This window comes from Chamaea fasciata, unplaced genomic scaffold (genome assembly GCF_029207755.1).
Source record: "Chamaea fasciata isolate MVZ Bird 193981 ecotype frontalis unplaced genomic scaffold, bChaFas1.0.hap1 SCAF_5, whole genome shotgun sequence".
Classification (NCBI taxonomy): Eukaryota; Metazoa; Chordata; class Aves; order Passeriformes; family Sylviidae; genus Chamaea; species Chamaea fasciata.
In genome coordinates this window covers 72,533,054-72,548,982 of record NW_027094090.1, presented here as the reverse complement: position 1 = coordinate 72,548,982, position 15,929 = coordinate 72,533,054, and the positions used below count along the sequence as shown (strand labels likewise).

The window sequence follows — 15,929 nt, the reverse complement described above, 5'->3', positions numbered from 1 at the left end:
AATTACTGACTATGCAGAGACCATCGAGCTCTTTGAATGAGGGTTTTTCAAGGCCTGTTGAATGGGTGGAGATGACTAGAGGACTCTTGCTTTCCTCTCTTCCTAATCCAATGCTTGCCAGATGATCTGACCTCACTGTGAACTGGGAACCTGTCCTTGGAAGACGCCAGCCACCTGTAGAAACCACTGTGCATGGATATTAACTCCTCCTTCAGCTTCCCCTAGGTATTTGCTTTAGCAGGATTTTGTGTGCCCTTCTCCCCAGGGGCACAGGTGTGGCAGCTCGCCTCTGATGTGAAGGACCGTGATTCCCCTCTTGCATCCACCTCTTCTTGCTCTCAAGAGAAGCACAGAGCAAGGTGGGGAGGCCAGAGGAGTGGGAGCAGCAAGGGTTGGCTGGGCTGCCCAAAGCAGTGCAAGACAGAGCACAAATCCCAGTGATGGCTGCTGAAGCGGGATGAGTGCCTTTGGCATGGAATAGGGTGTGTGTTTATCACTGAATAAGTGCCTGAGTGTCTTGTCCAGCCAAGGGAATGCCCATCACCTTTTTAGTTCCAGAGAGACAATGAGCAGGGTCCTCCTTGCTGCCCTCCTGGTTCATATACACAAAATCATCATTAGTTAAACCCCCAGCAGCCTAGCAGAGGGCTTGGCAGAGCAGAGAGCAGCTGCTATTTAAGAATAATATGTGTGTGTCCCATTGATGGGGAAAGTACTTTGGGGTGACAGATGAAGCTGTATTCTCAGCTCTGCAAGCATCTCTTTGCCAGCAACTCATTCACTGGGTCCAATTGTGGTGGAGGGCTGCTGTGAGCTTAATTTCCACACAGAAGTTTGCAGAAATATGTTTTATTGCAGTTAAGCCATCCCTTTGCATTATTTATGTGAAAACTTAAGTAAATTATTGTTGGCTTTCATGCTGCAGGTAAAGTAATGAAAACAGTAATGAATGCTTTGCTGACATGCACAGGCAACCTAAGTATGCAGCCAAATTAGCTATCTAAGCAGATGCTTTACTTCCTGAATTGCATATAAGGAATGCTGTTCAGTTGGTTTAAAAATTATATATACACCCACAAGCTTTTTTTTTTTTTTTTTTTAATATAAAAGCCATATGGCTGGGGTTTGTTTGTTTGTTTGTTTGGGGTTTTTTTAAGCAGCAGTTTCAATTGTACTGTGAGCAATTATGACAATAAAATTAAAGTCGGAAGAAAGATATATAAGAAGCTGACCATGTGCAAGAAGTGCAGGGAAAAGTCAGAAATACGGTATTATTTAAGCTGCTGTAATGCTGCAATATGGGCAATATTGCAAATAAAGATGCTCTTATGCTTAAAGAGTTACTAATTGGAACTCTTATGCTTAAAGATTTAAACAATTAATAACTCTTATGCTTAAAGAGTTATTAATTGGTTTTCTTTGGTCAAGGCAGTAGAGTTCTGGTCTGCCAGAGTGAGTGGTTGAGCTCTGCCCTTTGCCGGGACTCTTTGCCCTCCTGCTGCTCAGGCAGCCTTGCAGGAGGCCCAAGCATCACAAGCTGCAGTGGAAAGGGGTCTGGGGAACAGTGGTGAGCCACCTCACTAAATTTCCCATAGGGGAAGCCTTCTGTGGTGGCTGGGGAGCTTATCTCACCAGTGTGCCAGTATCACGAGAGTGTTCTCATATTTGCACAGTCTGTGATGTGAACAGTTTCTAGAAGGTCAACAAAGCCTGTTGAACACACTGGAACGACGAAGCCAATTTCTCAGAAAGCCACTGAGCAGGCACACTGGGCTGGGACGATAAAAAGAATAACATAAGAAAACAGTGGGGAAAAAAGAACAGAGAAGGTAAGAGAACTGGAAGAAAACAAAGTGAAATTTATGAAGCCTTATGAGCAAGAGCTTTGGCCCTGAGCACTCTTCAGCTTTGGGGTTTTTCACTTTCAGCTGAAACTTGTGGGTTGACTTCTTTTCTGAATCATTTAAGCTCCCTTCTTGGGTCCCTCAGAATTTAATAGGTGTTTGTATGTATATACCTGCTTTAGGCTTTTTATTTTACCTATTTTATAAAGAGATGTATGTATGTAAGTGTACACATATATATACCTCTATGCATATACATGTGTGTTTAGATACAACCTTCGTTCATGAGTGTGTGTATATCTGTGTGTATACACATAAGAAATTGCATGCTTGTCCTATTTTTACTGCATATTTTAATATACATTAAGACTGCTCTCCATTTCAGCACTTAATTTTTTTTTCAGCAATTTGATTTTTTTTCAAAGCCGGAGTAATTGTTTCTGCCAGGAACAACGTTGTTGAAGGGCGCTGGTTCTTTCAGAGGATCAAAGCACAGAAGATGTTCAAATAAAAGGAGAGATTAAATTCTGTAGGCTACATTTAGTCCTAGCTAGCTTTGCAGTCAGTGTGTGCAGGCTGTGGAGGTTGATCTTTCACAACAGCCTATTTCAAACCTCAGGAGGTTGTTGGTAACTTAGTAACTTTGTGTATTAGATGTAGGTGTCAGCAGAGCCTGGGAAAATGTTATGTTAAACAATTTTTTTTAATTTCAATTTGTTTTTCTCAGAAAAGTGGAACTTTCCTTCCCGCCCCCTCTTTCCTCTCCATCCTTTCCCTTACTTGTTCTGTGTGAGTAAACAGAGGGTGAGGAGTGCTTTCAGAATTGAAAAGTCCTTCTTGCCCTTTACAACAAATATCCCCCTTACTGATGAATCACTGCAATGACTCAACCACTGTATTGTGTCTGTTGCAACTTTTATTTTCTTTGCCCAGCAGCATCTACTCTGCTGGGTTTTAGTAAGCATGTAGGAGGGCACAACCCCTGCTTGATGAAACTTGTGAGATAGAAATAAGGGCCTGTAATACAAAACAAGCTCTTTTTAAATTTATTAAAAAAAAAAAAAAAAAAAAAAAAAAAAAAAAAAAAACACACAAAAAACAGCATTCTTGTTCATCTGCTGCTTAAACACAACATGCTGGCATTTGTTTTTTGCCAGCACATGGAAAAGCCCTGATGTATCTCTGTAGCTTTGCTGACACTTTTGTCATCACTTTGGTGCAGCAGTGCTTTGGAACACTGCTCCAGGAGAAGTAGAGCACCCTCTCCAAGCAGGACCTCCACAATCATGAATCTTTCCCACAGAGAGTAGCTTCCTGAGAGGGACTACATCATTTGTCAGTGATGGTGATAGATTAAGATGATGTCCCCTGGAGCCAGACATAAAGCCTAGTAGCCACTGTGCTCGACACAGCGATCTCTGTTCCCTGCCTCACAGTTTTGGGGAAAAGACAGTAGGTGGCACTGGAGAATAGTACAGAAGGATGGATCTCTTATGAAATGGAGCAGTTTCCTCACTGGAGCTCTGTTTAGCCGGTTTTCCATCCCCACGGATTGCTGAAACACTTTGCTGCATTCCCTTTGCAAGCCTATTATTACTCGGAGCCTGAAGGCTCCAGAGGCAAGAGTGCCATTTCAGAAAGCTCCAAACTGCCTGGTAAGAAACGCTGTGAGTAAAAGCCTGCTGGAGATTTTGTGCTTCGTTCTGGGGGGTGTGGAGTGATTATTTCGCCTGCTCTTGCCCTGCAGCTCTGTATCAGACCTGGCTCCAAAGAGCACACCCGTGCACGGCTAAATCAAATCCATGATTATTCCTTCATCTGGGTGAGCCGCCGCTCCTGCCGGGTGGTGGAGCAGCGAGAGTGTCTAACAGAAGTAAAGGAAACATCCCAGGGATTGTCTAGTTTTCTTTGTCTCTGGAGATTGTGCCCCACACGCCAGCAGAAGAGGAGGAGACAATTCCTGGTAGTCCTAGGAGGAATTAGGGTAGAAAGTGACTCAGCAGTTCCCTGTCTGCTCCTTTAATGGAAAGCACGAAGCAGGCAAACAGTGGCAGCCCTGAAAGCCTGGGAAAATTCAGAAAATATTTAGGGTCTCCCAAGAAAAACCTTCACAGCCTTCTCCTAGAAATCACCATGGGGAGAGAGGCAGAGGGGTCCCAGCTCAGTATGTATTATGTGTGCAGCCTTCTGTGTGTGTGCTTGGGAATAGGAGCTTTCCCCATGTGTATCTCCTATTTTCTCAATCCTCCTCCTTTAGCTGTGTCCAGTCCCCATGAGGTGAAGCAACACCACATAAACTCTGAAAAGGCAGCTTCTAAAACTGGTGTGCTCCTCTCTCTCAGGATCACTTCACAGCAATCACTGGAAATGAGTACAGGACAGCACAAATGCCACCAAACAGCTCGAGGAGCAAGTTGACATTTCAAGAGAATATATGGAGAATATACAGATATACCACAAAAAATGCATCACCTTTCACCAACTGAAATAAGTTTTGCCCTTGTCTAACTGCTTTTAAATCACAGTGACATCACTGACAGCTTTTATATTTTAAAGGCCAGGGTGTTTTTCCTGTAGTGCTTTATCAAATTATAACTTCAGTTTATCAGATATGAGCTATCAGGCATTAATTATTAACTTTATGTTCTTTATCCTAGTCTGTTCAGTCTTATGGCATGCCTTTTTTTAATCCTGTTCAGTCTTATAGCATGGCCTTTTATAACTGAAATACTGTTTTGTGGACAATTACTCCCTCCCTGCTTCTAAGGATATTTTCTTGCCTGTTACAACCTTGGGATTTTGCTTGAATTCTGAACTGCCACTTCAGTGGAGCAATTTATAACTTTTTAAGGAATGGTATGAAGTGTAAAGGCAAGTGGTCCCTGAGGGAACTCCCTCTGTGTTGTGTCTGGGGCGGCCTCAGCTGCTCCCTTTTATGGAGGGTACTGGGCTCTCTGAGGTTGTGGAAGATGGACGTGGCCAGTGCTCTGTTTACTCCAGCCTTTCAGGCCCTTTGCAGAGAGCCAAGTCCTCACTGGTCCCTGAGAAATATCCCAGCATGAGGATATTCTTCCACTATTGTGCTGTCCCAGCTCTGCACACTGAGGAGCCAAAGCCAGAGGGCGACTCTGCCATCAGAGGTTTGCACTGTCCCCCTCCCCTGTGACTGGAGCTGGGACCTCCTCTGAGAGCATGTAGATGGAGTAGAGAAAAAAAATTTTATCCTGTTCTTCTGCAGAAATCTTCCTAAGAGGCAATTCTCTCCCTTCTATGAAGTTGTTATTTTAAGCACGTTGGAAACTTGCACTGAAAGTGTGAGATAATCTACCATTATATAAATATATATATATATATTAAAAAATAAAAAGTATGCTTGGGTTTCCAAATCGAGAAGAAGAATAGATAAGGTGTTACCTTTTTATTGCTACTGCAGCTTGAATTTTCCCTGAGGGATGACTTGGGAAGAGAATCATCCCCACCATAAACCGGTTAAACAGGAAGGAAAAGCTCCTGACGGAAAAGTTACGCCTCCTTGAGAGTGAAAGCACATAGGTCACCTGAAAATGTCTGTGAGCAGGAAGGCACAGGAGGCTCTATATCCTTCTAACGAATTGTGTTTCAGGTAAGGAGTTGCAACAGATGCTCTTACTGCTTCGCAAGTGCCCCAGTCATCTCCTTCTGGGAGGAGGAGGTGGTGAAGGGGAAAACTGAGCCCACAGCGTGCCAAGCTTTTTTATGAGGATTCATGTGCATGTCCAAGTGTGGGAAGTACTTTTGTGTGCTTGGTTGGTACTTGCAATGCTGTGAGACTCTCAAGTCTGTTGATTTGTAGTGGATATTTTACAGTATTGGTTGGGATTCTCCCTTAAAACCCCGATCCCAGAACCACATGATTACTTGAAAATACTTCTGTCATTTAAAAGGACAAGCAGGGCTTTGTAGCTGTAGGAGAAAAAAAGCCAAATCCTCCAAAATTCAATGTGAATTGAGAAACCACATGAAAAAAAAAAAAAAAAAAAAACAACCTATAAATTTAGGTGCTTTATAAAAAAATTCACATAAATTTTGCCTCCTTAGTGATTTTTGAAATTTTGTTTTATCAATGCACTTGACAAGACTCAGAAGGTGAAATGGTGGCTGGCAAAGAGCCAGATCCTTCCCTGAACTTTGCATGCTGCTTTGAAAAGCATGAGGAGCTGGCCCTGGTGGTTCTGACCAAACTAGCACGACTTACATGATGGAGGTTTGCACCCTGGCAGGCTGAGCTTCCACTCTCAGAGATGAGTTTTAAATACAAACCCTTATGAAAGACACAAGATGCTGCTGTGCAGAGGTTACAGAAAGCCAGAGTGGTGAATGAGCAAAGTTTTATGTCAGGCATTTACTTGCTATCATAAACAGAACTTGTTTGAAATGCAAGGAAAATACTTTAGAAACAGTTGAAAGGGTGTAAAAGGTACTGTATTTTCTATGACTTATATAGTCTTCCGGGCAGCAAGCTATTTTAAGGAAGATGAGACTGCAGGGAGATTTCATTATTTTATCTTCTGTTTCTTCCTGAAACATTCCAATTTTTCAAGATGGGTTTAAAAAAGAGTGAAAGATTTTATACCTCTTGATTTAATGGCTGTATAATTTTCTACCTTGTTTTCTTTCTTTTATTTACCTGCTGTGGAAATGAAAAACAGAGAAAGTTGTAAATTAGGACAATTTCGTACAAGAAACTTTTGTTGTTATGTTTTTATTTCTTTTTAATGGTGTCATTTTAATCTGAAAACGCAGCGAACTTCAGGATCCATTCCAAGAGAAAGCGGCAAAACTGTAATTACATTTTAGATCACCATTCAAAGTGGTATGCAACATTTTGGTTATCTGGCCTAGTGTAATTTCATAAATGTGGGGGGTTTTTTCAAGAAGTTAAAGCAAACCAAAGCATGCAACACATGGAATTACTAAATGGAGTATTTGAAACAGTACTTCAGCCACTGAGTTACAGGTTTCATTTCAGCCTGGTTAAGTTTTCATTTCATTTCTCATTCCACACTGTGGGTGACTGGAGCTTATGTCACCTAGAGCTTGACTTTAAAGGAAACAAAAATAAATAAAATTGGGATGAATACCTTCTGTTGTAACATCGATTGCTATTGCAAGGTGCTGTTATCTAAACTAATACAGTATCTTGGGGACTTAATGGAAAATCCATTTGTGGGGCTAAGCTTTAGCAATTTCTGAGCACACTTTTTATCTAAATAGCTTTTTCTGTTTCTGCTCGGGAATACATTTTTTAATTGAATTATTAAATCAGATGTCTCTATTTCTTTTAGGTGATAAAGTACTCCAGCACAACTGTGTGCAGTGTGTGGTATTGCTGTTCTGGGTCATTTGTGGATTTTAGGCTACATCTGTATCAGTAAATGAAACAGGCCAAGGCCTCGAGGGCAAATGGCTCAGAATAAACTTTGGTTGTAGAACTGAACTCCCTTCCTAAAAAATACATCCTCATGCCTCCTGACAGCAGTTTCCAGTGTGTGCTGCCCATCTGAACCATAAGAGTACTTGGCACATGCCAAAATCAGATCAGGAATTTTGCTGTAACAACATTAATGTAACAACATTAATGACGGAGCTGCAGAAGCTCATGCTCTTGCCTGTTAATTTGTAAAAAAAAAAAAGTCCAGTCTCAGGCTTTGAAGTTAAGTTTCTTCTGTAAAATAAGAAACAGAAAAGGCTGAAATTTATTTTTCTTTTTTTCCTTTTCCCTCCTTTATATATGCCATATCCTAGCTTTTGGGGAATATTAATTGGAGGTCCATGTCTTCTATATTTTTTGACTTGACTGTCTTCACCTGATTACATGAAGATAAAAAGTGGTAGAATATGAAGGAATTTGAGGCACAAAAAAGAGGAAAATGCGAATGAAACTGACAACCATTAATACAAAGTCTTCCTTTCTGCAATGTGTGCTATGCAAGTATAGAAATTATGGGAAAAAACAGAGATATTTTCTTTAATATTTGTCAGAATTAGTATTTAATGTTTAAATCAGGTCTTTCAGGCATCTTGTTGCTATTATTTAGGAGTCAAGGATAATAATAATAATAATAATAGTCATAATTTGTTGTTATTATTATTATTACTACAATTATAGTAATAATAATATGTCTGGAAATAAGGATCAGACAAAAGAATAATCAAGCTCCACATTAAGAAAATATTTTTACTCTTTGGAGAAAGCTCTAAAGCAAAAAAGACCAAATCAGTGTAGTGCTTTCATTATACTAGAAACATTTATATATTGTATATATTTATAGTATATATAAACATTGTGGGGTTTAATTCCCATTCTGTGCTTCATTTCAGTGGTCTATAACTCCAGTTCCGAACATTGCTCTCTTGTCCTTGGAACTATTATGAGACTTTCCTGAGGACCAAAAAGGACTGAAGGGAACAATCAGCCATGGCACATTTTGGGAGGGTGCCCTTCTCACTCAGTGAATTCTGTGAAGGACAGCCTGGGGACCATGCATCTTATCCAATGTGCCATCCTGGTTCTGATGGAGGGATCCCCCTAGGATTTGACAGAATAGTTGATGAAGTCAGCAATGAATTTTTTTTTTATGGTTCATCCCATCCACCTCATCATGAAGAAATGTTTTTCCCATCAGACCTTTTCGGTCGGAATGTGCCTGACCAGCATCTTTACAGTCACCCTCTCATTGCCTATGGAGAACTTTACCCTGGAAGTACAATCCCTCACTGGCAGCAAGGCACAGTGTCACCAATAGTTGGCTTCAGACCTTCTTTACTACCCAACTGCAGAAACTTCTCTGTGGTGGATTCCCACCCCTCCAGTCACGAGAGAGAGCTCCATGGAAGGAAGAGCATAAATTCAGTTTCAAATGTGGAAAGGGGCAACACAAATCTGGAGTTTCAGATAGGCTTTGACAATCTGGGTGCTCCAAGTCCTGTTTTCTTAGACAATTATCCATTTGGACAAAAAGTGAGAGAAGAAAGTGGAAATGGCAAAGCTTCTTTAACCAACACTTCCAGAAGATCCAGCATAGGACCTACCCACCCCCAGGGCTCTGGACATAACAGAGAGGTATTTAAACTTTCTTATATGAACAGTGCTTAAAGGTTTTTGTTCTTGTTTGTGTCCTTGTACTTCGTGTATTCATTCACACTGTGCAACATGGATTAGAAGCACTTAATTTAAAGACCTTATGAAAAATAAAACATTTATGCCTCAGGGGAAGCAAAAGAATTTTATACCAGAAGAGAATCTAGATTATGGTCTAGAATGCTCCAGTAGGCTCATTTTATGGCTCACTGAACCATAAAACTACCAGAGGAGGATAAGTACAGAAATGTAGAGTAAGTTGTGTTTGAAGGATAAGATGACAAATCTTTATGGTCTGATATGAAACCTGAGATTCAAAATAACAATTCATTTTGTTCAGTCTTGTTTGTTTTGTTTTGCTTTGGGTTGGTTTTTTGGGTTTTTTTTGTTTTTTTTTTTTTTTTTTTTTTTTGTTGAGACAGATTACCATCTCTGTGTCTAGTCTGGCTGACATATCCTGATCCTGAGAGATGAAACATATAGCCCATCCTGCTTTCACCATGTTCTGCATGCACTTCCATGTGCATATATAATTATTTTCTAAAAATAGACACATCTACTCTTACTGTGGAAGCTGGATCCTATGACACACACTCTGTCTTTTAGCTGTCTGAAGCAAACCCTTTATCTTTTTTCCTCCTTCATCAGGTGTTCATAGCTCTAGTCGTGATTTTGCCATTTTAAATAACCATGTCTTATGGGACTCCCATGACTCTCTGTGATGTTATATCTGTCCTCATTTTCTTTCTTTCAAAATCCTGATATGGAGAAGGGAAAAGAGAATGATAAATCCTTTCCTCCAATCCTTGTTAGCATTCTGAATCATTATAGGAATGCTGAAATAGCCTACAGGATACCTCTGCACCATGAATATTAAAAGACAGTTTAGGTTCACCTTCTGCCTTTAACTCCCAGTGATCACAGTATCATACCGCAAAGGGGAAGAGACACTTGATTGACTTGTTTCTGTGTCTCTGAATAAGGAGAACTATAAAAGTAAACATATGCAGGCCCAGACAGATGGGAAGGCAGCAGGGGGAAATATATCTGAGGACAAGAACTCTTAAGACTAATCCTGTGCAGCACATTTTAGAATTTCAGCGATGAATACAAAAGAGGAGGGGAAGAATAGGTGGAGAGACAAAAGGCTGTTGTTGCTTTTTACTCATGATAGGAAAACTAAAGCATGCTGACATGATGATGAAAAGAACAAGCCTTCTCAGGGGAAAAGCAGAAAATAGTGGGATACAAATGAGCAGGAGGAGATTAAATCATGGGATGGAAAGAAGAGGTGCTAGAGGAAGCAAGCATTTAAGAACAGTCACAAATGCTTCTGTGACGGAGGAGGAGAGAATTATAGGGGAGGGAAGAGAAGAGCTGAGTGAGTCAAGGACAACTACAATCAAATGTGTGGGAGGATTTGATTAAGTCAGGGAAGTATTTGAGCTGTTTAGCTTGAAGAGGGAGAAATGGGAGAGAGGAGTGAATTGATTTGTAGCATAAAATTCACTGTGGTCACAGGGAGAAAAAGCCATGTCAGGATAGAAAGAGAGCCAAGGCAAGGGGCTGGCAGCTGAACCTTGAGATGATAAGGGAAAATAAGAATGAAAGAAACTCTCAAAGAGAGGGAAGAGCCAAAAAAGCCTGTAAAGCAGTTACTGCTGCTGGGCTGGGAGATTTGGAAAAGAGCAGGGTGACAGACCTGATGCTGAGTAGGACAATCAGAAGGGTTGGAGAAGTGGAACACCACAGCAAAAGAATGAGAACCGGTTGGATTTGTGAGGTCCAGAAAAAGTAAATAGTGCATCTAAGTAGTAGGAGATGAGAACCAAGACTTCAGAGTGAAATACAAAGGATGCTGAGACATGGAGATTAGAATTGAGATGGGTCATAGGTAGGCAAGATGAAATATTCACGCTTCTGCAATCACACCAGTATTCTGATCATAGCTCTTGGTTGAAGTTGTATCACCCTAGGCTTTATGTAATGTGTGCTTATCAAAATATGTCCACTGTAATAAAGGAAACATTAATTTTTTCTGGCCTTGTCATTACAGGTCAGATGTTCAAAAATAGTAAAGGAAACTATCTTCATAACATCCTAGTGAAGGGGGAGGTTATTTTTTTTTCCATATTAGAAAGAAAATGGAAATAAAAACCTGAATGTCTATTTAGCTACTCCATCTATGATAGTTAGAATCTAATTTTAGATTCTAATGTTTTCAGAGTAACTAAGAAGACTCATATCTTCACCCAAGTCCCATCATCAGAACAAACATCATGATTTTGTTTTGGCTGCTCCAGAAATGAGAAGTTACTATTATTGTTCATATTTGGAAGGATGGTTTAGGTGACTTGATTAACATAACATGAGAATCTGTGGATGAAAAAAAATTCCATTCATCAAGGGATGCATTCAATTTCTTTATCCCTTTTGTCATTACTTCTCTCCATATGCAGTTCTGTCTCATTCACTGCTCTCTTTAACATATTTGCAGTGCATGAAAACTCAAGTTCTGTTGAAAAATAATGTGCAGTGATGTGATAATGTAATTAACATTTTACCTTTATAAGGAAGAAGAAGAAAGTAAAGTTTCTGGACATGTGAAAAGACGACATGACCAAACTGAATCTCATCTTTATGGTTCATCAATGAAGCTGGAGTTATTTATCTCCTTTATATACCTCTGCCACCAGAATGAATTTGAGTGACTTAGCAATGATATTTCCCAGACTAGTGTGTAGATTATTACCAGGCTGCACAGGATTCTTGTTTGCCATGAGGGATCACTCAGAGATGCTGCCAGCAAAGGTGCAAAAAAGCAGAGGGCTCCTGTGTCACTCCTGTGCCCTGCAGAGGAGGATCCAGATTGCAGCTTTGGGCTGCCAATCTCCTCTTTTCCATCCTTTGGTAATCATCTAATCATACTCTTCTTCAAGCCATGAGGATCCGGGGATTCATACCCACGTTCCTGTGGCAAATAATGCATTTCAAGTCTTGTCCCTCTTCTTGCTCAATTCCTTTCTGCTTCTCCTTCCTTAGTTCACAGTTGTGGTTTTGCTCTTTTAGTGCCTTCAGTCCCATTTAATGTCATGTCCCAGCCTCACCTTTTCTTACCTGTGGACTAATTTTGTTAGCTTTTCACTTTGTGGGTATTTCTCTTTTTCCGTGTACTTTTTTCAGGGTACTGTACCTGCTGTTCAAGGACAGAGCTGCAGAAGAAAAAGGAGCCTTTGTTTTTGTGTTTTTTTTTTTTTTTTTTTTTTAATGAATAGGAATTGTGGGATGCTGTTACTGTTACCAAATCACTCATACTTTCTAAATACTGAATGTCCTCCAGAAGTTCTTATTACTGTCTGACGAAACAAATTGTAAGGGAGGTGCCTAACCAAAATGGGAAGGATGAACCAGTGGAGGTGTTATATTTTCACTGGATTTTGAAGGAGTGTTTTCAGCAGTTCTTAGAACCAGGGAATGATGGACTATTGATTTCAATTGCTAAATTTAATTTTACTCTCTTATTTACACCCTCAGGATTACTCATTGTTTTTCTTCCAGACATTTTCAGTTTTCCCCTCTATTTATGATTCCCCCGTAGTGTCTTTAAATTTCATGTGCACTCTCCTAATGCTTTATGTGATATTGTGGGTAATGAAAATACTACATACCATCAGTTTGGGTCTCATTGTATCAGCATAAGATTTCTGACTTTTGAGCTTTCAGTTCTGCCATTGTGATTTCCCCACCAGCCAGCTCCTGGCAGCCCTCTCATATTTTATAATCATCCCATTTTTGAAATATAATTAAGATTTCCAACCCTGCATTTTTTTAATGCATATTGCACTTTCTTGTCCAGCCAAAAAAAAAAAAATCTTCTGTTTATTAGTTAATTTCAAAATACATTTCCACACTTTTATATAAATTATTATTCCAATTATAAAATAAACCTTCTGCCGGCTCTCAGTTTCTTCTTCTGTGACATGTCCCTTCTCTTTCTGGAGGGGCTTAAAAGCTCTTACACAGCTAAGCCTTGTAATGTCTCTACCCACAAGAGTAGAAAGGGCTTGCAGATGTAAAAGAACTAAGTTCTTTCCTGGGGGTAATGTTCTGGCTGAAGAGTACTTCAGGCAAACAAAGGGATGCTTGACCCAAAGCAGTGGTTCAGACCTCTGATCTCCAAATTCACAGAAAGATTGTGGGGGATTTTTCATGTTCAGTAGAGTCCACTGGCTCCCTCCTGTCTGTCTTAGGGTTTATGGAGTTTTAGGGGATGCTGAGCTTCCTGCCAGGGCAGAAAGAGAGAAAATGAGGATTAAAACACACTGAAGCATAAGCTTCAGTTTGTCCTTCTCCCTTTTGTAAACTAAATATCTGCATTTGGAATTATCTGTGCCTTGGTACCAGCTGAATTGTGAAAGCTTTGTCTGAAAATCCTCATATTCTACATGGATGACAAAAACAGTTGTTACTCAGAGCAGCTGATGCTTTGTGACTCCTGAAAGCATTTAGAGTGCAGTCAAAATGGGGTCATTTGTGTTTATTTAGAACACCATCAAGTCAGGGGAGGAGTGATAGACTCTCATAGAACAAAATTCAAGGTTAGCCTTATTGTCTTTCTGCTTCTGATATCTAAATAACTCAACTCTGCTTCTCCTGGGGTCTTTTTGGTGTTTTTTAGGGTGCAGGTTGGTCTATCCAGCTGATTGAAGCAGACCAAGGAAGTAATGAAAACACAGTTGGTTTTTGCAATGCAGTGGAGAAGTAAGTAATGGAAAAGCTTTTTTTTCAGCCAACTGTCACGTTTCACTTACTTACATTAATTGGATTGGTTATCCCTGTGTACTGGGGTTGGCTGGGATGGAGTTAATTATCCCCTCACAGGGCTGGGCTGTGTATTGGCAGCTAGAAAGGTGTGGATAGTGCATCAGTGTCTTGGCTGCTGCTGAGCAGTGTTCATCATTGTGGCATTTGTCTGAAGCCCTTCTTCCTGGAAAGAGGTTGGACATTGCCTGCTGATTGGAATATTTTGTCTTCCCTTAACTACATGCGTGGCTTTTGCTTTTGTTAAACTGCCTCTTATCTTGACCCAGTAGGGGTTTTCCCCATTTTTTCTCCCCCTGACCCTGTACTGAAGAGGAAGGCAGTGGTAGAGCTGCTTGGTGGGCACCTGGCATCCACCTTAGGTCAACCAACCACACCCTGTAGTCCTGAACAATGCTGTAAATCCAGTGTCTACTTAAATAAGGAAACACTTCTAATTTTGGTTTAAATATTAAAAAACATGAAGGAACATTAATTCAAAAATATTTTGTCTCCTAACTGTCTGTTTTATTAGTGATAAGTGCATTTAACTCTTCATTGTTGGTGGCTTATAGCGTGTGCAACTTTTTCTGTTGTTGTCTTGGGCAATATTAGTGTCGGAGCAGGAAAATAAGAGCTGGAAGAACTGATTGAGAACAGAATTGCTACATACTGTCATAATGAAAAGTGAGACTTAGCAAGTGACAAAACCTACTTTAATTGTATTTTACCATTACACTTAATAGCCTGACTTAATGGGATAGAACATTTTTTACTTTCTTAACCTTCTGCAGAAAATAAATGGTGTTGAAATCCAAGCACACAAAAAATTACAAGTATTTAGACCATCTGTGCAGATTGATTTTTCATTTTTGGATATTCACTGATCTGACTGTCAAGTTGCTAGCACAAATGCACGCCTTTCCCTCCCTGGAAAGTAGTTGGAAAATGGAATCCTGACTTTGTTATTAGACTTTAATGAATTGATTTTATTCAAGGTCAGCCAAGGCTGCTTCTCTTAAAGGAAAAAACCCAAAACAACCCAACCAAAAAACCCAGTTTGATGTTGCACTGAAATTAAGAGAGAGTATATTATTTATTCAAATGAAGTGGTCAGCTTCAAAACATACTCAGTCCCATGTCTCAGTTTCCTTTTCCACAGTTCACCAGCCTGAACCCCAATTCAATTCTACCATAAGCACATTCCACATGACTACTTTCCTCCCAGATATTCAGATTTTTTTAATGTCTAAACATTCTAATTATAGAAAAAGCTTCATATTGATTTTTGAATAGATGAATTTATTTACAGGGCTAAAACGATAAATACGAATAAGCCATTCTTGTTTGGCAGTAACTTGTTTTGTGTGTGTGTCATGAGCAGATACTCTTAAAAAGAAAATAAGAACAGCTTTTTCTTTTCTTCTACTAAATAAGCAGAGAAACATTTTTAGGACAAAATGTCACTGCAACCAAAAGACAAAAAAATGTCATAAATTTTCAAATAACTTACATGTTCAGTCTTGCCAAATGAGCATCTTCCCAGTCCCCAATGAATCTCAATTGCTGGCAGTTTCATATGGCAGGATGTATAATTCAGACTCTGTGTCATGCATTCTTGCAGCTCCAGCTTGTAGTTCAAACAGCAACCCATTGTGTTTTTCTCCAGGTAATACTTGCACAGGTAGCAGTCTATAATTGAAGCATTTGGTTGTGCATGACTGTAAATCAGTCTTCAAAAGCCCTTTCTGAGGTTACTTCTATGGCTATGAGCAGAGCTATAGTGAAGAGTCATTTCTGGGGGGCTTCCGAAGAAGTCATAAAGAGAGTTTCAGACCAGAAGATGCTAAGCTAGCTGTCCCAGGGTTCAGTGCTGCAAAATGCAGGGCTTCTCCACCTCTCAGTGTCTTCAAGGGTGTGCTTTGCACTGCAGAGAAACACATCATGCTATGAAATACTGTGAAAGAGCAAATCCCTATACATGCCAGTACTTTCTGTACATGCTGAGTTGTTGCAGCACAGAAAGCAAGTAGCACAAGATTTTATTTGTGTAATGTTTGTATAATACTTCAGTTATGCTTTGGAAGACCCAAACTTTCAAAGTTTTGGAGTGCTTTGCCCACCTGCTCAGGCCAGCAGCCCTTAGATCATGGGAGAGGAGTAGA

The 15,929-nt window shown here is 40.0% G+C and overlaps 1 protein-coding gene across 1 annotated transcript in view; it reads left to right on the top strand.

Moving 5' to 3' along the window:
• The first annotated feature begins 1,704 nt into the window (after positions 1-1,704).
• Positions 1,705-15,929, top strand: part of PIK3C2G (phosphatidylinositol-4-phosphate 3-kinase catalytic subunit type 2 gamma) — a 192,514-nt gene continuing 178,289 nt past the window's right edge. Inside the window, exons 1-3 of the mRNA XM_066184438.1 lie at positions 1,705-1,829; positions 8,205-8,946; positions 13,643-13,725. Coding sequence (XP_066040535.1) covers positions 8,302-8,946; positions 13,643-13,725 — 728 coding nt within the window. The 5' untranslated portion in view covers positions 1,705-1,829; positions 8,205-8,301. The remainder of the gene's footprint in view (positions 1,830-8,204; positions 8,947-13,642; positions 13,726-15,929) is intronic.